Below are 23,118 nucleotides of genomic sequence, written 5' to 3' on the forward strand. Positions count from 1 at the left end.
GTTATAGCAATGGCACTCACTCCTGCTCCCTGACACTCGCGGTCCTCTGGCACACAACTAGTGTCTTCCACAGTGAAGACTGAAGCAAAGTACTTATTAACTTCATCTGCCAGTTCTTTGTCCTCCATTACTACCTCACCAGCATCATTTTCCAGTGGTCCAATATTAACTCTCACCTCCCTTTTACTCTTTATATAACTGAAAAAACCTTTAGTATCCTGCTTTATATTATTGGCTAGTTTGCCCTCATACTTAATCTTTTCCCTTTTTATGGCCTTTTTAGTTGCTTTTGTTGGATTTTAAAAATTCCCAATCATCCAACTTCCCACTCACTTTTGCTACCTTATATGCCCTTCCCTTGGCTGTTATGCAGTCCTTAATTTCCTTTGTCAGCCACGGTTGCCTATCCCTGCCATTCCAGTACATAATAGCAGGGGTGTGGGCTCATCAAATTAGAGAAGCACGTATAAAGGAAAAGAGAAAGAGAAAAGAGTGGATAAAGATAAAGTAAAAGCAAAAGTTAAAAAGGAGAAAAGTAAGGGTGGAGTACAGAAAAGTCAAGTGCTTAAGAGACAAAGATTACTTGATTTTAAAGGGACGATGAGTGTAAGGGCACTTTATCTGAATGCCCGTAGTATTCAAAACAAGGTCAGTGATGTGTGGCACAAATCAGTACAAAGAGGTATGATTTAGTGGCCATTACAGAGACGTGGTTGCAGGGTGGAGAGAATTAGGAATTAAATATCCAAGGATATCAGGGTAATACAGAAAGATAGGCAGGACGGTAAGGGAGGTGAGGTAGCGCTCTTAATTAAAGATGAGATCAGGGTGATAGTGAGAGACGATATAAGATCTAAGGAGCAGAATGTTGAATCCATCTGGGCAGAGATTAGGAATAGTAAAGGGGGAAAAAAATCACTGGTGAGAGTTGTCTATCGGCTACTGAATAATAACATTACAGTGGGCACAAAGGCAATAAACAGAGAAATATCTGAGGCATGTAAAAATATCATGGGGGACTTTAACTTGCACGTAGATTGGTTGAATCTAGTTGGTCAAGGCAGTCTTGAGGAAGACTTTGTGGAATGTGTAGGTGATAGCTTTCTTGAACAGCATGTTACTGAACCTATAAGGATCTTAGATTTGGTCTTGTGCAATGAGACAGGTAAAATTAGTGATGTTGTAGTTAGGAATCCTCTTGGAAAGAGTGATCACAGTATGACTGAGTTTCTTAAACAATTGGAGGGTGCAATAGTTCAATCTAAAACCAGTGTATTATGTCTAAACAACGGAGACTACAATGGGATAAGGGAGGATTTGGCCAGTGTAGACTGGGAACATAGGCTATATGGTGGGACAGTTGAGGAACAGTGGAAGACTTTCGAAGAGATTTTTCACAGTGCTCAACAAAAGTATATTCCAGTTAACAGCAAGGACAGTAAGGGTGGGGAGAGCCAGCCTTGGATAACTAGGGAAATAAAAGAAGGCATCAAACTAAAAACTCGCGTGTACAAAGTTGCCAAGAGCAGTGGGACACTGGAAGATTGGGAAAACTTTAAAAAGCAACAAAGAACCACTAAGAGAGCAATAAAGAAAGGGAAGATAGATTATGAAAATAAACTAGCACAAAATATAAAAATGGAGAGCATAAGTTTTTATAATTATACAAAGCAGAAAATGGTGGCTAAAGTCAACGTAGGTCCCTTGGAGGACGAGAAAGGGAAATTGAAATTGGGTAATGAAGAAATGGCCGAGGCTTTGAATTACTATTTTGTGTTGATCTTCATGGTGGAGGGCATGTCTAAACTGCCGAAGAGAGATGATATGGATGTGATGGGAGGTGAGGACCTCAATACAATAGCTATAACTGAAGAGGTAGTGCTGAGAAAACTTGTGGGCCTAAAGATGGACAAGTCCCCTGGTCCCAATGGAATGCATCCCAGGGTACTGAAAAAAAATGGCAGAGGTAATAGCAGGGGCTTTGGTGATAATTTACCAAAATTCTCTGGACTCTGGCAGGTTCCAGCAGATTGGAAGATGGCAAATGTCACGGCACTGTTCAAAAAAAGATGTAGGCAAAAGGCAGGTAACTACAGGCCAGTTAGTTTAACATCTGTGGTTGGTAAAATGCTTGAAGCTGTCATTAAAGAAGAAATAGCGAGGCATCTGGAAAGAAATGGATCCACCAGGCAGAGGCAGCATGGATTGAGCAAAGGCAGGTCCTGTTTGACAAACTTACTGGAGTTCTTTGAGGATATAACAAGCGCAGTGGATATAGGGGAACAGATGGATGTTATTTACTTGGATTTCCAAAAGGCATTCGATACGGTGCCACATAAAGGACTTATCCATAAGATAAGGATATATAGAGTTGGGCCTGATGTATTAGCATGGATAGAGGATTGGTTAACTAATAGAAAGCAGAGAGTCGGGATACATGGGTGTTATTCTGGTTGGCAATCAGTGGTGAGCAGTGTGCCGCAGGGGTCGGTGCTGGGCCTGTAACCATTCATGATATACATTAACAATCTGGAAGAGGGGACTGAGTGTAGTGTATCTAAGTTTGCTGATGATACTAAATTGAGTGGAAAAACAATTTACACAGAGGATACAGAGAGTCTGCAGAAAGATACAAATAGGTGAAGTGAGTGGGCAAGGGTCTGGCAGATGGAGAACCATGTTGGTAAATGTGAGTTCATTCACTTTGGAATGAAAAATGAAAGATCAAATTATTATTTAAATGGTAAAAGTTTGCAGCATGCTGCTGTGCAGAGGGACTTGGGAGTGCTTGTGCATGAATCACAAAAGGTTGGTTTGCAGGTGCAGCAGGTTATCAAGAAGGCAAATGGAATGTTGGCCTTCATTGCTAGAGGGATTGAATTTAAGAGCAGGGAGGTTTTGCTGCAACTGTACAGGGTACTGGTGATGTCGCATCTGGAGTACTGCGTGCAGTTCTGGTCTCCTTACTTGAGGAAGAACGTAAGATAAGAGGCAGGTAAGTTGTTTCCACAGGTAGGTGAGGCAGGTGAGACTAGAACTAGGGGACATGGCCTCAGGATTTAAGGGAATAGATTTAGGACAGGGATACGGAGGAACTGCTTTTCCCAGAGAGTGGTGAATCTGTGGAATTCTCTTCCCAATGAAGCAGTGGAGGCTACCTCAGTAAGTATATTTAAGACAAGTTTGGATAGATTTTTGCACAGTAGGGGAATTAAGGGTTATGGGGAAAAGGCAGTTCGGTGAAGATGGGAGTCCTTGGCCAGATCAGCCATGATCTTATTGATTGGCAGAGCAGGCTCGACAGGCCAGATTGCCGACTCCTGCTCCAGTTTCTTATGATCTTATATCTGTCCTGCGCCTTGTGAACTATTCCCAGAAACTTCAGTCACCTCTGTTCTGCCGTCATCCCCACCAGTATCCCCCACCAATCCACCTGGACAAGCTCCTCTCTCGTGCCTCTGTAAATCCTTCTTTTCCATCGTGATACTGATACATGTGATTTATGCTTCTCCCTCTCAAACTGCAGTATCAATTCAATCATATTACGATCACTGCCTCCTAAAGGTTACTTTACATTGAGCTTCTAAGATCTGGGTTATTACGCAACACCCAATCTAAGATAGACTATCCCTGAACTGGCTCATGCACACGCTGCTCTAAAAAGCTATCTTGTAGGCATTCAACAAATTCCCTCTCTTGCGAACCAGCACCAACCTGATTTTCCCAATCCCCTTGCATTTTGAAGTCCCCCATTACAATTGTGTCGTTACCCTTATTACAGTCCTTTCCCAGCTCCCTTTGCAATCTCAGCCCCACATCTTGACTTCTATTTGGAGATCTATATATGATTGCCAAAATGTTTTTTTTACCCTTGCAGTTTCTTAACTCCATTAACAAAGATTCGACATTCTCTGACCCAATGTCACCTCTTTCTAAAGATGTAATTCCATCTCTTACCAACAGAGCCACACCACTGTGTGCCTTCCTGCCTGCCCTTCCAATACAAAGTATATCCTTTGATGTTAAGCTCCCAACCATGGCCTTCTTTCAGTCACGACTCAGTGATGCCCACCATGTCATACCGACTGATCTCTAATTACGCCACGAGTTCATCCACCTTATTCCGACTGCTACATGAATTTAAATTCAGCACCTTCAGTCCTGCATTCTTGACCCTTTTGAATTTTGCCTCTGTGGTACAATTTAACTCTTCACTCTGTCTGCTCGGTCAGTGGGTGGCGACAGAGTTAGTGATTGTGGGGTGAGTAGAGGGCTGGGGGTTGTTATTATTTGGGGGGAGAAGAGTGAGCTCCCGCGCTGGGGTGTTTGAACCCCATTTACCGCGGTCTGGTCCACTGTTAAACCTCTTGTTCGGTAACCAGTGTGAAAGGATTCAGGGCACCAACAGGCTGAGGCCATTCAGTCCCTTGGGACTGTCTCACAATACAGCAAGATCCCATACGGCTGAAATACAGGTCCGCATCAGTCAGACCTCTCACTCACCATCTGCTGATAGATCTGAACCAGACTGGCAGACGCTTCCCCGGGGAGGAAATAGCAAATCCCAGAGAGCACAGGTGTCAAGTGAGAAGAGGGTGGTGCGGGGCAGGTTTTTTACACAGAGGGAGGCAGGTGCCAGGAGCAGGCTGCTGGGGGTGATGGTGGAGGGAGATGTACAGAGGAATATGGATCACGTGCAGGCAGTGGGATTAATTTCATTTGACATTGTGTTCAGTACAGATATTGTGGGCCAAAGAGCTTGTTCCTGCACTGTGCTGGTCTATGTTTTATCTTCCATGGCCTGGGATCTATGTTCTATACTCTCTGGTCAAAACTCTTATGGTCTGTGTTGTATTGTCAATGCTTTCTGGCCTATGTTGTATGTTCTATACTGTCTGGTCTATGTTCTACATTCTCTGGTTTATGTTGTATATTCTACACAGTCTGGTCTATGTTTTATGTTCTCTGGTCTATGTTGTATGTTCTATACCATCTGGTCTATGTTCTATGTTGTATGTTCTATATTGTCTTGTCTATGTTGTATGTTCTATACTGTCTGGTCTATGTTCTATGTTGTATGTTCTATACTGTCTGGTCTATGTTCTATGTTGTATGTTCTATACTGTCTGGTCTATGTTCTATGTTCTATGTTCTCCAGTCTATGTACCAGCAATAACGAAGGCTGACACTTACTGTCCGATGAGCCGGTGACGTCGTCCATTTCAAAGTTATCATCTGTAACAGAACAGTACACTCTCACAGCAAACAGTCAACACAAAGTCATTCAAATTAACTCAATTGTGCCAAGTTTCCCCAAACACTAAACAGGCCCAGGAACACGGTATTCCTTCCCTCTGGACTTCTCTCCCCATCCGTGGGAGAGGCTATTCCACAAACCCGATTATGATCTGATTTTTACAGCTGTGGCACTCAGCTGAGTGTTTCCTCTGCTACCTTGGTACTTGTTGTCAGCAGCCTCCACTGAAGCTCAGGGCTGAGCTCTCCGTTGGTACACCCCTCCACTCCTCTACCTTGACCCTTCACCTCTCACTCCCGCACCCCCACCCCCGACCTCCCCCCTCCCAGCACGATCTCCTTGCGGCCAACGTGAGCAGGTACCTGTGGGCTTCCAGTGGATGTGGCTGAACATCTTCCTGTACCAGTCTCTTGTCTTGTTCACGCTCTGTCCGTCCGGGGAAGGGATAAACAGACAGGGGGAGAGGCAGGCCAGGGGAATAGAGAGAGACAGGCAGAGATGGACAAATGAAAGAGTTAGAGACAGCAGAGGCAGACAGAGAGAGAGAGAGCCGAAAGATAGTTAGAGAGAGAGAGAAATATACAGGGAGAGAGAGAGACAGAGACAAATACGGGGGGGGGGGAGAGAGACAGACAGACAGACAGATAGGGAGAGAGAAACAGAGGTGTGGAGAGTGGAAATGAGGGAGAGAGACACAGAAAGTCATCAACATTCACCCTGACACACCTCACTCGTGGCCCACCATTATCTCCGCTACCCTCCCACTGAAGAGGTCCTGACTGCTTCCCTTAACGAAGGAACATAGTTCAACACTGAACGGCTGACAGGGAGCTGACCAACACAACTAAATAAGATGTGCACTGAAATCCGACAGGGATGGGGATCTCAACCGGACCCAGGTCCTTCCCGCTGAGATGCCCTCCCTCCCTCTCACTGGACAGAGGTCACCTCCTGGGCTTGCTCCGACCCTCTCTGTACTGGCGATACACTTGCTGATCCCACTCTGTACTGGTGATACACTTGCTGATCCCACTCTGTACTGGCGATACACTTGCTGATCCCACTCTGTACTGGCGATACACTTGCTGATCCCTCTCTGTGCTGGCGATACACTCGCTCTGACCCTCTCTGTGCTGGCGATACACTCGCTCCGACCCTCTCTGTACTGGCGATACACTTGCTGATCCCTCTCTGTGCTGGCGATACACTTGCTGATCCCTCTGTCAGATGTACAGGTAGTCTGTGTGCCGAGTTTTTGCTGAACATGGTCTCCTCAGTGCGAAATCACCCAGTACTGCTGCTCCATAAGACCATCGGACATAGGATCAGAGTGATGTCATTTGGCCCATCGAGACTGATCTAACATTCCACCATGGCTGATTTATTATCCCTCTCAACCCCACTCTCCTGCCTTTTCCCCATAACCTTTGATGCCCTGACTAATCAAGAACCTATCATCTTCTGCTTTAAATGTACCCAATAACTTGGCCTCCACAGCCGTCCACAGATTCACCACCCTCTGGCTAAAGAAATTCCTCCTCATCTCTGTTCTAAAGGGACGTCCCTCTATTCTGGGGCTGTGCTCTCCGGCCCTAGACTCCCCCCGCTATAGGAAACATCCTTTCCTCATCCACTCTATCTAGGCCTTTGAATGTTCAGTAGGTTTCAATGAGACCCCATATTGTTCTAAACCCCAGTGAGTACTGGCCCAGAGCCATCAAGCACTCTTCTTTCATTTCCAGGATAATCCTCATGAACCTTCTCTGGTCTTCTTTCAAAATGGATGCTAACATTGCATTTACCTTCTGTACCACAGACTCAACCTGCAAGTTAACCTTTGCTCCCCCAGTAGGGACAGGCAGCAGTGCCCAGTCAGGGAACCTGACTCCAGCATTTTGATAAGTTGTTTTAGTTGGTTGCACACAGACCGTAAGCTCGGGAGGTGTTGAAGCGCGTGGTGTAAGAGTCAGCTGGCTAACGGGTCACTCCACGCCTGGTGTCACCCCACTCACTTACTGATCTGGAGGATATTGGCATCCCTACTTCATCCACTGGACCGGCTCCATCGTATTTTATCCAGACTATGTTCTGTGTAGGTTTGTTCTCCCTCCAGGGTGCCACTGATTCCATCGTGACAGGGTGGGGATGACAGCCCTGGGGTGCTGTATCTAACGGGAATGAGACAAGCCAGTCATAGAACATAGAACAGTACAGGCCCTTCAGCCCACATGGCTTTACTGCCCTTTTAACCTGCTCCTCAATCAATCTAACCCTTCCCTCTCACCTATCGCTCCATTTTTCTATGATCCATGCACCTATCCAAGAGTTTCTTAAATGTCCCAAATGTATCTGCCTCTGTCACCACCCTGGCAGTGTGTTCCACACACCCACCACTGTGTAAAAAAAAAATCTATCTCCAACATCCCCTTATTCTTTCCTCCAGCCACTTTAAAATTATGCCCTCTCATATTAGCCATTTCCGCCCTGGGGAAAAGTCTCTGACTGTTCACTTGATCTATGCCTCTTATCACCTTGTACATCTCTACCAAGTTACCTCTTACCCCTTTTGCTCCAAAGAGAAAAGCCCTTGCTCACTCAGCCTGTCCTCATAGGACCTTCTCTCTAATCCAGGCAGCATCCTGAGTCTCCTCTGCACCCTCTCTAAAGCTTCCACATCCTTCCTATAACAAGGTGACCAGAACTGAACACAATTCTCCAGTGTTTTATAGAGTTGCAACATTACCTCACAGCTTTTGAACTCAGTCCCCCGATTAATGAAGGCCAACACATCATATGCCTTCTTAAGCAGCTTGTCAACTCAACAAATACAACTCCCTGTCGGCCCAGGCAGTTCAGAGGGTGTTCTAGATCACCAGCTACCGACAGAGTGAAATCCCTCGTCACTGATCCTGGGCCACGGGGGCACGGAAGGCCACTCTGCTCCTGCCTACATCGGCTTCAACTCCTCATCCGTGTCCATTTCTCAGACCCCACAATTCCTCCATCTTCCAAATATTTATCTACCTCCACCCTAGGTATGTCTAATCTTGTCTCCAACACCCCCGGGTGGAGAATTCCTGATAATCAGCTCCCTCCGAGAGGGGAAATGTTCCCACCCACCACAGTTCTGGATAATTTATTTTGTACCTCTGGCCTCTTGCTCATGACCCTCCCAGCAGTGAACTTTATTTGTCATATGCACATTGAAACATACAGTGAAAGGCATCGTTCTGAGTCAATGACTAACACAGCCCGAGGATGCTCTAGGGAATAGCCCGACGGCGTCACCATGCTTCCAGCGCCAACATAGCATGTCCACAGCTCACTAATCCTAAACCATACCTCCTTGGAAAGTTGGAGGAAACCAGAGCACCCAGAGGAAACTCACGTGGTTACGGGGAGAATGTACAAACTCTTTACAGACAGCGGTGGGAATCGATTACTAGTGCTGCAAAGCATTACACTTAGCGCTATGCCACTGTGCCCCCTTCTCCTTGGGGCCATTGATGACATCTGCTGGCCTGAAGCACTGACTGTTTCCCTGCCTGGCCTGCTGGGCTTCCTGCAGCATTCTGTGCACACAGCTCCAGGTTTCCAGCATCCACAGAGTCTCTTGTGTTTATAAAGCTGCCTTTCCACCGCCCCAGCAAATACAGCCAGGGAGTGCGAGGTAATCAGTCAATAAATCATACAAGGGACGATGCCTCAAAAAGGCGGCATCTGTCATTAAAGACCCCCAGCACCCAGGACATGCCCTCTTCTCACTGCTACCATCAGGAGGGGAGGTACAGGAGCCTGAAGACACACACTCAGTGATTCAGGAACAGCTTCTTCCCCTCGGATTTCTGAGCGGATAATGAATCCGTGAGCACTATCTCACTACTTTTTTTCCCCTCCCTTTTTTCATTATTTATTCAATTAAATTTTTAAATATATACTTCTTATTGAAAGTTATGGTAATTTCTGTGATTATATATTGCGTTGTACTGCTGCCACAAAATGATAAGTGCCGGTGGTATGAAACCTGGTTCTGATTCTGAGGTCCCCACCCCAAAGCTGTCGCCCAACTGGTGAGGTAAACTCAACGCCACCATCCGCTCAATCCTCTGATTCCCCTGGATCCAGAAACCATCAGACACAGGAGCAGAAATGGGCCATCCGGCCTATTAAATCTTCTCCACCATTCCATTAAGGCTGATTTATTATCCCTCTCAACCCCATTCTCCTGTCTTCTCCCTGTAACCTTTGGCACCCTGACTAATCAAGAATCTATCAACCTCCACTTTAAATATACTGATAACTCGGCCTCTACAGTTGCCTGTGGCAATGAATTCCACAGATTCACCAGCCTAAGTTCCTCTTCATCTCTGTTCTAAAGGGACATCTTTCTATTCTGAGAATGTGTCCACTGGTCTTAGACTCCCCCACTGTTGAAAACACCCTCTCCACATCCACTCTATCGAAGCCTTTCAAGATTCGATAGGTTTCAAGGAGATTCCCTCTCATTCTTCTAAACTCCAGTGAGTACAGGCCCAAAGCCATCAAACGCTCCTCATATATTAACCCTTTCGTTCCCAGGATTATTCTCGTGAACTTCATCTGAACCCTCTCCAATGCCAGCACATCCTTTCTTAGATATGGAGCCCAAAACTGTTCACAAAACTCCAAACGTAGCCTGACCAATGCCTTATAAAGCCTCAACATTACATCCTTGCTTTTCTATTCTAGTCATCATCTCTGCACTAATATTGGTTTGAAATCTCCTGGTGTTGGTCTTTAAACACCAGCTGGAAAGTAATGTCTCCTGCAGCTGACTGACGCCTACCCTTAGCGTGAGTCTGGATCGTCACGTACCTACAGTGGACACTTCATCTGCGTCTCTGCGGGGAGAGGGTGGGCGTGGGGTGTGTCCTCCAACCCCATTAATCACTGGAACCTGGGGAGGGGAGAGGGTAGGATGGGGGAAGAGAGGGGAGAGGTAGGAGGAGAGAGAGATGGGACGGCAAAGAGAGAGAGACAAGCCAAGAAGGAGTGGGAGAGTGAGGGGATGGAGAGGAGAAGGAAGGGAAGAAATCAAGAGGGAGAAGGAGGATGTTGTGTATTTAATATTTCAGTAATTAGGTAGTATTCTAAATATATTGTTTGATTATATTCAGCATTCTTTGTTTGCTTATATAATTAATTATGGGTTATATGTAAAAGTACATGATTGCCATACATCATTACACCACCACATCATATATGTGAGCACCTCACTAAAGTAAAACTAAGTAGACCCATTTTCCCAGCTTCTGTGTTTTTCTTTTGATTAGCTTCTGGAGTTACAAAACATAACAGTGGCAACGAGATTGTTTTAAAACAAACCCCAGATGGCCACCTATCTGCTGAAGCACTGCATGTTTTTGCTTTGGAAGGAGGGAGGGAGACATTCAGGTTTAAAAAAAAGGCAGAAAATAGATGAATTTCACGGTTCATAAACAGTGAGTACTGGGTGATAATAATAATAAATAAATAAAAAGCAGGAATGGCTGGCTACATCGGAAAGATAGATGAGTTTGACTGCACAACAGATAACTGGATGATATATACTGAGCAAATTCTGCAGTATTTTGAAGCAAATGAAATAGCCAATGAAAAGCGAGTGCCAGGGTTACTGAGTGCAAAAGATGGAAAAGCATAGTTTGCTTCGAAGTTTGACTGCTCCACAAACCAGTTAAAATGAGCTTGTGAAAGTTATGATATCGTGAAAGTAATGCAGGAATACTTAGAACCAAAACCAGTGTAGATTGCAGAACGCTTTAGGTTTCATAAGTGGAATCAAAAGGAAGGCGAATCCATTTTAGCTTATGTGGCTGAATTGAAGAGATTGTCTGAGCATCGTCAGTTCAGTGATGGGCTTTATGGTGAACTAAGAGATCATTCAGTTTGTGGAATCTTACAAGAAAACATTCAAAATTGACTCTTAACTGAAGCACAATTCACATTTAAAAGAGCAGTTGAAATTGCTATAGCAACAGAACAGCAGCCAGAGACACAATTGAGTTGCAATCAGAAACGAAAGTGAGCATGAAGAAAATTGCAACATTTAAACAGAAACTAGCCTGGCTGAACAAATTGTGCAACCGTTGTAGCAGGGGGTCACGTACACCAGACCAATGCTGGTTTAAAGGCGAAACTTACAGAAAATGCAACAAAGTAGGACACATACAAAGAGCATGTTGGGTGGACAAAAATAAATGGACTAATCTGGGATAAAGATAAAAAGTCAAATTTCAGTTTCACAAAGAGATTTTAGCTGTACACTGTTGATGAAAAATCTGATAGTGATGAGAGTGACACAATGAACGGCTAATTAATTAAAATGGTATTGGACATTAGCTCGGCTAATTCAGTCATTCCACAAAATGAGTTTGAACTGCATTTCAAAGATACTGAACAGAAGCCTGCAGATATCCAACTAAGAACTTACACTGGAGAAAAGATATCTCCTGGGTGAATGACATATGTAACAATGAAATACAACAACCGGCAAGCCACATTGGGCCTGTATGTCGTAAAAACAGGAGGGCCAGCATTGTGGGGTCGTGAGAGGCTGAGACAGCTACAACTTGATTGGAGATCCATCCACTATTTACATGCCACATCTCCTGCAATAGTGTCTACTGAAAGTGAATTAAGAAAAGTACTAGATGATGTCACAGCAGTGCTCAAAGATGGCATTGGAGAGCTCAAACATATCAAGGGTAAGACAGTGTTAAACGACAATGCCACACACAAGTTTTACAAAGCCTGTCCAGTTCCTTATGTCATCCATGATGAAATACCCAGTCAGCTCGATCACATGGAGGCTGAAGGAATTGTTTCCGAGGTTGAGTGGAGCCCACGGGAAACACTGATGGTCCCAGGAGCCAAGGAAAATGGGTCTGTAAGGACCTGTGGTGACTTTAAGGCCATCATTAATGCAGTGCTAGAAGTATAGATCAGTACCTTCTGCTCAGGATAGAGGATATCTTTGCAAACTTTTCTGGAGGGAAACACTTCAGCTAGTGGACTTAGATGAGACCCACCTACAAATGGAGGTGGAAGAAGAGTCCAAACTGTTTCTCAGCATAAGCTCTCACAAAGGGTTTTATCACTGTAATAGGCTTATTTTTAGAGTCGCATCAGCACCTGTACTCTGGCAGAAAGCTATGGATCAGGTGCTGCAGGGCTGCCCAGGCACTCAGTGTTACCTGGATGACATCATTGCTCCTGGTATGGATGACAAAGAACATCTCCAAAATCTCAAGACAGTGCTAAGAAGATTAGAAGATTATGGGCTCAGAGTACAATGCAACAAATGTGAATTCTTTAAAACAAGCATCACTTACTGTGGTCACACCATTGACACACAAGATTCACACAACTGTGCTGAGAAAATTCAAGCCAAAGTCCTGTCACAGACGCGGTCCTTTCTAGGATTTGTTAATTACTATAACAGGTTCCTGCCAAACCTGGCTACTGTGCTCCACCCCTTGAATTCATTTCTACAGATCAGGAAGGAATGGCCATGGACAAAGTAGTGGCAGGTGGCTTTCCAAAAGACAAAAGAAATGATGATGTCAGATACTGTTCACTCGCTGAAATTTAGAAGGATGCGGGGGGGTGGGGGGATCACAGTGAAACCTTTCGAATGTTGAAAGGCCAAAATTGGGTAAATGTGGAAAGGATGCTTCCCATGGTGGGAGAGTCTAGGACAAGAGGGAACAGTCCCAAGATAGAGGGGCATCTATTTAAGACCAATATGCGGAGAAATTTCTTTAGCCAAAAGGTGGTAAATTTGTGGAAATTATTACCACAGGCAACTGTGGAGGCCGGGCCGTTGGGCGTATTTAAGGCAGAGCTTGATAGGTTCTTGACACAGCATCAAAGGCTAGGGAGAGAAGGCTGGGAAGTGGGGCTAAGGAGGGGTAAAAAAAGATCAGCTGCGATGGAATGGTGGAGCAGACTTGATGGGCCAAATAGCCTAATTCTGCTCCTGTGTCTTATGGTCTTACGGAGAAGGGGAAATCATGGTTGAGAAAAGGGGAAGGGAGAGGAAGGAAGTGGGAAGCACGAGAGAGACATTCTGTAACGATCAATAAACCAATTGTTTGGAATCAAATGACCTTGCCTAGTGCCTCAGGACTGGGTATGTCTGCACCCACACCACCCTCACCCCTGGCACTCCTTCTCTGCCACCTGTCCCTCACCCCTCCCACAGTGCTCCACCCTCACCATTCCCAACATCCTTTGCTCCCACCAGATTTCCAAATTCGTTCTCCTCTCCACATTGACAAATACATTACTGTACAAAAGTCTTAGGGACATATATATATACCGTAGCTAGGGTGCCTAAGACTGTATATATATATTGTGTTTTTTTATTATTGTGTTCTTTATCTTGTTGTGTTTTTTGTGCTGCATCACATATAGAGTAACAATTATTCTGTTTTCCTTTACACTTGACATCTTGAATCTTGAATGAATTGTGGCCCAGTGTTATAGTCGCAGATCAGTTGTGTAGTCAGAGGCTGACCCCTGTTCCTACCTGCGATGGTTCAGACTGGTTGAGGTTGCCTATTGCTGGGGCCACTGGGAGAACCTTATTCCGCTCCGTCTGAAGCCCACCGGAGGCGAAGGCACTGACTGCAGGGGGGTCAAGACGGGACTGGTTGACCAGGTCTGAACATGGAGCTGTCAGTTTCAAGAATGTTCCGCTTGCTTGTTCCGCCAACTGGAAAGGCATGTGCTTGGAAATCAGGAATATTTTGTTCTGCGATGCGGGAGCATCCTGTGAAAAGATGGGAGTTAGGGGTTGATGTGACTGAAGGAGTGACAAGCTATTAGTCAGCCAGTTCTGATCGGGAGGGGGTGGGTTGCTGTTTCCTTTAACTTTTTAACAAAACTTCCAACAACTCTTGCCATCTGGGGTTTCTGAACTTTGCCATCCTTACCTTTCACCTGAGAGAGGACACTGGTCCTGGACTCCCCCCCCATATGTCAGAGATGGATTCAACCCCAATCCCATCCTACCCTCCACAGCTCCTGCCTAACATTGTCGTAATGGAGATTTTGGAAAGTCATCAAAGACTCTGGCAAATTTCTACAGATGTACCCTGGAGAGCTTTCTAACTGGTCGCGTCACCGCCTGGTATGGCGGGGACCAACGTACAGGATTGGAAGAAGCTGCAGAAAGTTGTGAACTCAGCCAGCTCCATCAGGGGCACAAATCTCCCTCACCATCGAGGACATCTTCAAAAGGCGATGCCTCAAAAAGGCAGCATCCATCAATAAGGACCCCCACCACCCAGAATATACCCTCTTCTCATTGCCACCATCAGGGAGGAGGTACAGGAGCCTGAAGACCCACACTCAATGTTTCAGGAACAGCTTCTTCTCCTCCACCATCATATTTCTGAATAGACAATGAACCCACGAACACGACTTCAGTATGTTATTGTTCTCTCTTTGCACTAATTTAAATTATCTATATATATATATTTCTTATTATAATTTATAGTTTTTATGTATTGCCCTGTACTGCTGCAGCAAAACAACACATTTCACAACATTTACTAGCGATACTAAGTGAGCACTTTGGAAGCAATGACCATAACAAGTGAATTTAAAGGTAACGCGCAGGGCTAACCTGTCACACAGAGTGTGGTAGGTGCCTGAACCGGGTGCACAGGGGTAGTAATGGAAGCTGGCAGTTTGGTGGGGCCTTTAGACAGATGAATATGAAGGGAATGGAGGGATATGGGTGACACACAGGAGGAGGACATCAAGACTGGCACATTATGGGCCAAATGGCCTGTCCCGTACTGTACTTGGCTATGTTCTGTATATCATTCTGAAAGCTTTATGACTTGTGCTTGGGTGAAGGTGCTGAGTGCAGAGATTTACCAGGATGCTGCCTGGATTAGTGAGCATGTTTTAAGAGGATAGATTGAGTGGGTGAGGGCTTTTCCCTTTGGAGTGAAGGAGGATGAGAAGTGACTTGATAGAGGGGAACAAGATGATAAGAGACAGAGACCGAGTGGACAATCAGAGACTTTTTCCCAGAGTGGAAATGGTTAATCTGAGGAGGAATAATTTTAAGGTGGTTAGTGAATAATTGTGGTCTGTTTTTTCACACAGAGAGTGGTGGGTGTATGGAATGCTTGGTGCCTTGAATGGAGGTGAAGGAGGATGTAAATGGGCACTTTGACTGTTTGCAGGGATAACTACTGGGAGGCAGGATAGTGGGATTAGGAGATTAGTGAGATTAGTTTAAAGTGTTTACAGTGCAGTGCAGTGACAGGGCTAATAGATAGAGGGAGTGTGGGAGCTAACTAGAATGGTTGATTAGATTAACTGCCTAGGGGAAGAATTTTTAAACTGGTGTATAGTTTTTGTTTTAATTACCCTATCGCACTTTCCAGAAGGGAGCTTTTGGAAAAGGCATCTTGCTGGGTGGGTTGTGTCCGCAATGATTTTCCCTCCCGCTTCTTTGACCCGGACACACACAAATCCTGCAGTGATGACCTTTTGTGCTGTCCTGACAGTTTGTTTGTAGTTTTCGTATATTGTGAGAAGCTGGAATCACCAAACCAGACAGTAATGGCCGATGTGAGAATGGTCTCCATGGTGACAGTGTAGAGTTACACCAGGGTGTTTTGGGGACAACGGAATCACCAACCCAGACAGTAATGGCTGATGGGAAGACACTCTGTATGGTGACAGTGTAGAATTGCACAAGGAAGGAATGTCTCAGTGAGGAATACCTGCAATAAACACCTGAGCCTGAGGCATTCGCTTACCTGTGACTGCATGGTGTGGAGTCCAGTGGGTATTCCTGGTCCCAGGCTCTGTCACAAACCTGTCCAGAGTTAAAGTGAAGGGGTAAATATAAGAATGTAGTAAAAAACAAAGTCATAAACATCTCCACATCCCCGTCCAACACACACCAACCCCAGTCAGGCATGGAGTGTGTGAGGCTGCAGCCCCCATCCTCATATCTGAAAGGGAAGCTCCTCAGTTTCTGACAGCACCTTAGCCCTAACCCTCTTCACCTTTGGTCATCCAGTGCGGGGTGGGGGGAGGGGAGAGGGGGAGGCACTAGTTAACCTGTTGACGGGGCTGGCTGGCTGGATAGCTATCTGGAGATGGGCAGCAGAGGCTTCTGTCTGGACTGACTGAATAACTATCTGTTTGATCTGGAGATGGGCAGTGGAGAATTCCCCTGGACTGACCAGATAATTACCCATGGGCCCTGGAGGACAGTGGAGGGTTCCCCTTGGACTGACTGAATAGTTACCCGTGGGCACTGGAGATGGGCAGTGTGGGTTCCCTCTGGACTGACTGAATAGTTACCCGTGGGCACTGGAGATGGGCAGTGTGGGTTCCCTCTGGACTGACTGATGGGCAATGTTCAGCGGGTTTGTCTGTGTCCAGGTCGCTGTGGAAAAAGAACACGCAGCGCCCACAGGTAACACAGAGGTGTCCGGAGACTATTGGGCACCACAGGAGATAAATGCCATCCTCAATGAAGATGGGAATGTGTTAGTTTAAAAAGTTCAAAGTTTCAGGTAATGTATCATCAAAGTACATATATGTCACCATATACAATCCTGAGACTCATTTTCTCGCAGGCATATGCAATAAATCCATAGAATAATAACCATAACAGAATCAATGAAAGATTGCACGAATTTGGGTGATCAACCAGAGAGCAGAAGACAACAAACTGTGTAAATACAAAAATAAATAATAGTAATAATAATAAATAAATGGGCAATAAATATTGAGAACATGAGACGAAGAATCCTTGAAAGTGAGCCCATAGGTCGTGAGAACAGTTCAGTGGTGGGGGCAAGTGAGGTCTGAGTGAAGTTATCCCCCTTGGTTCAAGAGCCTGATGGTTGAGGGGTAATAACTGTTCCTGAACCTGGTGGTGTGGGACCTGATGATTGAGGGGTAATAACTGTTCCTGAACCTGGTGGCGCGGGACCTGATGGTTGAGGGGTAATAACTGTTCCTGAACCTGGTGGTGTGGGACCTGATGGTTGAGGGGTAATAACTGTTCCTGAACCTGGTGGTGTGGGACCTGATGATTGAGGGGTAATAACTGTTCCTGAACCTGGTGGTGTGGGACCTGATGGTTGTAGGGTAATAACTGTTCCTGAACATGGTGGTGTGGGACCTGATGGTTGAGGGGTAATAACTGTTCCTGAACCTGGTGGTCAGGGACCTGACGGTTGAGGGGTAATAACTGTTCCTGAACCTGGTGGTGTGGGACCTGATGGTTGAGGGGTAATAACTGTTCCTGAACCTGGTGGTGTGGGACCTGATGGTTGTAGGGTAATAACTGTTCCTGAACCTGGTGGTGTGGGACCTGATGGTTGAGGGGTAATAACTGTTCCTGAACCTGGTGGTGTGGGACCTGATGGTTGAGGGGTAATAACTGTTCCTGAACCTGGTGGTGTGGGACCTGATGGTTGTAGGGTAATAACTGTTCCTGAACCTGGTGGTGTGGGACCTGATGGTTGAGGGGTAATAACTGTTCCTGAACCTGGTGGTGTGGGACCTGTGGCTCCCTGATGGCAGCGGTGAGAAGAGAGTATGTCCTGGGTAGTGGGGAACCCTGATGATGGATGCAGTTTTCCTTCGACAGTGTTAGTTATGATTCACCTGATTTTTGCTTGTAATAGGCAAATACAGAATACACAATAGGCAGTTTGAATTTATAATAAATATATATTTGTAAAAAATGTCAGGCAGTTACAAAACAAAGGATAATTTGCACAGCAGGAGAGTTCTGACCACAAGGGGGAGACAAGAAGCCAGTGTGCCCAGCAGTCAGATGGTTCATGTGGACACTCAGTTTAATGGCTTTGTTTTCAGTTTTAACCTGGGTTAGAAGCCAGAACTTCGACAGTGTTTGAATCTTGCTTCATCCTCCGTCACTCAGGCCGGGGTAGGGGGATGCTGGTGAGACCTCTCAGTCCAAGTCCGAAGGGAGCTGTCTGTAACCTGCTATGTTGAGTATATTTAAAGCAGAGGTTGATAGACTTATTTAGTCAGAGCATCAACAGTTCCAGGGAGAAGGTGAGAGAATGGGGTTGACAGGGAAAATAAATCAGCCATGATGGAATGGAACAGACTCGATGGACCGAATGGCCTAATTCTGCTCCTGTCTCTCATGCCACCTTGGGGCATTGCTCATTCACAGGGATATCCAAATAAAATTCTCCTTTTGATCCGCACGCCTAGCTTGGTTTATCCACTTAAAATCCAAGGCCTTTTCCCTGTTTTAATGCCAGATTGGTACCACACAGTGAGTGGATTTTACAGTTCCTCCTTGCAGAGTGGCTGGGAAGGCATTAATGATTAAACTGAATCAGTGACTTGGCGTAGAACTAAATTTAGCAATAATTGCCTTGTTTGGTCAGTCACTAATGTGAGCATTATCCTAAATCAGAAACGTACACTCAGTGGCCACTTTGTTAGGTACCTCCTATACTAGGCCTCTGAATGTATATTCATGGTCTTCTGCTGCTGTAGCCCAACCAGCCCGAGGTTCGACATGTTGTACGTTCAGAGGTGCTGTTCTGCACATCACTGTTGTAACGTGTAGTTATATGAGTTACTGTCACCTTCCGTCAGTTTGAACCAGTCTAGCCATTCTCCTCTGACCTCTCTCATTAACAAGGTGTTTTCACCCACAGAACTGCAGCTCACTGATTTTTTTTTGTTTTTTGCACCATTCTCTGTAAATTCTAGGGAGTATTGTAGGTGAAAATCCCAGGAGATCAGCAGTTCCTGAGACACTCAAACTGCTCTGTCTAGCACCAACAATTATACCATGGTCGAAGTCACTTAGATCACATTTCTTCCCCATTCTGATGTTTGGTCTGAACAACAATTGAACACCTTGACCACGTTTGCATACTTTTTGCATTGAGTTGCTGCCACATGATTGGCTGATTAGATATTTGCATTAACAAGCAGGTGTACAGGTGTTCCTGATAAAGCGGCCGCTGAGTGTGATTAAAATTGCCTGTGCAGAACAAAAATCCTGATGACGAGTCTTGGCTCAAAATGCTGGCTGTTCATTCCTCTCCATAGATGCCGCCTGACCTGCCAAGTTCCTCCAGCATTTTGTGTGCGTCACTCAGAATACAAGTACCCATGTGGGGATTCTTGACATCTGAACCTTCTCATGTGTCATCCCGCTCTCAGATGGCTGAGCTCCACCATAAGGCTGACAAGGTGGAAGTTATTGGAATCGCTGAAGAACATGGATAGAGCATTTGCTGATTGGCAGGAGGTGAAGAATGGGAGTAAAGAGGGCTTTTTCTGGTTGGCTGCCGGTAACTAGTGGTGTTCTGCATGGGTTGGTGTTGGGACCAATTATTTTCATATTATATGCCAATGATTTGGATGATGGAATTGATGACTTTGTGGCCAAGTTTGCAGATGATATGAAGATAGGTGGATGGATAGGTGTTGAGGAAGCAGGGTGGTTGCAGAAGAACTTAGACATATTGGGAGAACGCGCAAGGAAGTGGCAATAGAATACAGTGTAGGGAAGTGAATGGTCACTAAGGAACAAAGGCATAAACTATTTCCTAAATGGGGAGAAAATCCAAAACTCCGAGGTGCAAAGGGTCTTGGGAGTCATCATGCAGGATTCCCTAAAGGTTAAGTTGCAGGTCAAGTCAGTGGTAAGGAAGGCAAATACAATGTTAGCATTCATTACAAGAAGACTCGAATACAAAAGCAAGATGAGGCTTTAAAGCAGTGGTCAGACCATACTTGGAGTATTGTGAGCAGTTTCTGCCCGTTAACTACGAAAAGATGTGTTGCCATTGGAGACAATCCAGAGGAAGTTCATGAAAAATGATTCCAGGATTGAAGTGGTTAACAGATGAGGATCGCACACAAACTGCTGGAGGAACTTAGCAGGTCAGGCAGCATCTATGGAAAAGAGTACAGTCAACATTTCAGGCCAAGACCCTTCACCAGGACTGGAGAAAAAAATGATGAGGAGTTGAGTTAAAAGCTGGTGGGAGGGTAGGGAGAAACACAAGGTGATAGGTGAAATCAGGAGGGGGAGGAGGGGTGAAGTAAAGAGCTGGGAAGTTGATTGGTGAAAGGGATACAGGGCTGGAGAAGGGGGAATTTAATAGGAGAGGACAGAAGGCCATGGAAGAAAGAAATGGGGGGAGGAGCACCAGAGGACAATGGGCAAACCAGGAGATGAGGTAAGAGAGGGAAATGGGAATGAGAAAATGGTAAAGGATGGGGGGAGGCATTACCAGAAGTTTGAGATATCGAAGTTCATGCCAACAGGTTGGAGGCTACCCAGGTGGAATATAAGGTGTTAATCCTCCAACCTGAGTGTGGCCTCATCGCAACAGTAGAACATAGAACTTAGATATCTACAGCACATTATAGGCCCTTTGGCCCACAATATTGTGCCAATCATGTAACCTACTCTAGTAGAGGAGGCCATGGACTGACATGTCAGAATGGGAATGGGAAGTGGAATTAAAATGGGCGGCCACTGGGAGATCTCACTTTTTCCGGCGGACAGACCATAGATGCTCAGTGAAGTGGTCTCCCAATCTATGTCGAGTCTCAGCAATATACAGGAGGCCACACTGGGAGCACCAGATACAGCAGATGACCCTGACAGACTCACAGGTGAAGTGTCGCCTCACCTGGAAGGACTGTTTGGGTCCCTGAATGGTAATGAGGGAGGAGGTATAGGGGCAGGTGTAGCACTTGTTCAATGGGGTGAGACCCGAAACGTTGACTGTTTACTCTTTCCATAGATGCTGCCTGGCCTGCTGAGTTCCTTCAGCATTTTGTGTGTGTTGCTTGGATTTCCAGCATCTGCAGATTTTCTCATCTTAACATACACGGAGCATTTGACAGCTCACCAGTGTTTAGAAGAATGATAGAGATCTCATTGAAACCTATCAAATATTGAAAGACTAGAAAGAGTGTGTGTAGGGAGGATGTTTCCTATAGTGGTAGGTTCTAGGACCTGAGGACACACCTTCAGGGAAATGGGACATCCCTGTAGGTCAAAGAGGAGCAGGAATTTCCTTAGCCAGAGGATGGTGAATCTGTGGAATTCATTGTCATAACCAGACAAGTCATTGGGTATAATTAAAGCGGAGGTTGATAGGTTTTTGATTAGTAAAGGCATCAAAAGTTATGGAGCAAAGAGTGGAGAATGGGGTTGAGAGGGAAAGTATGATCAAATGGCTGAGAAGACTTGAAGGGCCAAATGGCCTAATTCTGTTCCTATGTCTTATGGTCCAGAGGAGGTTCATGCGAATGATTGTGGGGATGAAAGGGTTATTATGTGAGAAGCGTTTGATGACTCTGGGTATATGGAAGAATGAGGGCAGACTCACTGGGCAAAGTGGCCTATTTCTACACCTACGTCTTGTGGTCCAATGGAATATGGGCCAAACACTGGGAAATGGGAATAATTTAGATGGGTCAGCATGGAGCAGTCGGGCTGAAGGGCCTACTCCCATACTGTATCGCTCTATGATTGTTGTCAAGATCTCTCTGCCTGTACAATTCTGGCAACTTGCATCTCCATTGTTAATCGCCCCACTATCAGATTCTAACTGGGTGTATAATTGTGGGCCCCTCATCACTAAAGTTCAGCAACAGGGTGATCCCTTTGATATCTTTCAGTGTGCTGTTGTTCCAATTGTCCTCCATCACCCAGGGCATGCTCTCTGCTCTTTACTACCATCAGCGAGGAGGTACCGGAGCCTGAAGACGCACACTCAATGTTTCAGAAACAGCTTCTTCCTCTCTGTCAGCAGATTTCTGAACGGACATTGAACCCACAAACACTACTTCAATATTCTTGCTCTGTTTTTGCCTCATCATCATCATTGTGTGCTGTTTTGTATGACGTGGGCAATCATGGTCTCATGACCATGATTGTTCTTGGCAAATTTTTCTACGGAAGTGGTTTGCCATTGCTGCCTTCTGGGCAGTGTCTTTACAAGACTGGTGACCCCAGCCATTATCAATACTCTTCAGAGATTGCCTGCTTGGTGTCAGTGGTTCCATAACCAGGATTTGTGATATACATCAGCTGCTCATACGACCATCCACCACCTGCTCCCATGGTTTCACGTGACCCTGATTGGGGGCTAAGCAGGTGCTGCACCTTGCCCGAGGGTGACCTGCAGGCCAGCGGAGGGTAGGAGCACCTTACACCTCCTTTGGTAGAGACGTATCTCCACCTCAGCACCCATTTATTTTTCTCTATTTAATTAATTAAATTTTTATCTATATATTTGATAGTTTTATTATTATGTATTGCACTGTACAGCTGCTGCAAAACAAATTTCATGATATATGCTGGTGATATTAAACCTGACTCACATTTGGATTCTTCTATGTAAAATTTGTGTTTAGATTGAGCGTTTTCCTCCAAGAGAACTCACATCCTTGTCATAGGGTTTGGAGGCTCGCGTGCCTCAATGACCCGGAGAGCTATGTTGGCTGGAGTCAGGCTTTATGCTTTGGCTCTTGGTAGGGTCACCGATGCCAAGCAGGTCAAAGGGTAGAGGCCAGACTAAGAGAGGTCCACCAGACCTCCAGGTTCAGGGGTTCAGCTCAGGGCTAACAACCCTGACTGGTAAAACAAAACTCTTACAGAAACAGCAATGAAGAATCCTTCTACATCTGAGTGCGACGGTATTCCTGAGTCTCCACCCGGGACTTGTGTGACTGACAGTGAAAGCTGGGAGGAGGCGACTGACATGATGAAGAAAGCCCTGAACACTGTCAGAGGTGGGCGAGCTTCATTGCTG

At 45.5% G+C, this 23,118-nt stretch overlaps 1 protein-coding gene across 7 annotated transcripts in view; it reads right to left on the reverse strand.

Moving 5' to 3' along the window:
• The window catches only part of sorbs3 (sorbin and SH3 domain containing 3), an 85,234-nt gene that overhangs the window by 40,411 nt on the left and 21,705 nt on the right, over positions 1 to 23,118 (reverse strand). For 3 of the 7 annotated variants that reach the window (XM_072266793.1, XM_072266792.1, XM_072266791.1), the window contains exons 3-8: positions 16,081 to 16,139; positions 13,827 to 14,069; positions 10,112 to 10,193; positions 7,274 to 7,425; positions 5,620 to 5,683; positions 5,194 to 5,235 (exon numbers count right to left, since the gene is read on the reverse strand). In XM_072266793.1, the coding sequence (XP_072122894.1) occupies positions 5,194 to 5,235; positions 5,620 to 5,683; positions 7,274 to 7,425; positions 10,112 to 10,193; positions 13,827 to 14,069; positions 16,081 to 16,092 (595 nt within the window). In that variant the 5' untranslated portion in view covers positions 16,093 to 16,139. Of the gene's footprint in view, positions 1 to 5,193; positions 5,236 to 5,619; positions 5,684 to 7,273; positions 7,426 to 10,111; positions 10,197 to 13,826; positions 14,070 to 16,080; positions 16,140 to 23,118 lie in introns of those variants that run through there. The other 4 variants (XM_072266795.1, XM_072266796.1, XM_072266798.1 and 1 more) reach the window with 4 other exon arrangements.

Source organism: Mobula birostris, chromosome 8 (genome assembly GCF_030028105.1).
Source record: "Mobula birostris isolate sMobBir1 chromosome 8, sMobBir1.hap1, whole genome shotgun sequence".
NCBI lineage: Eukaryota > Metazoa > Chordata > Chondrichthyes > Myliobatiformes > Myliobatidae > Mobula > Mobula birostris.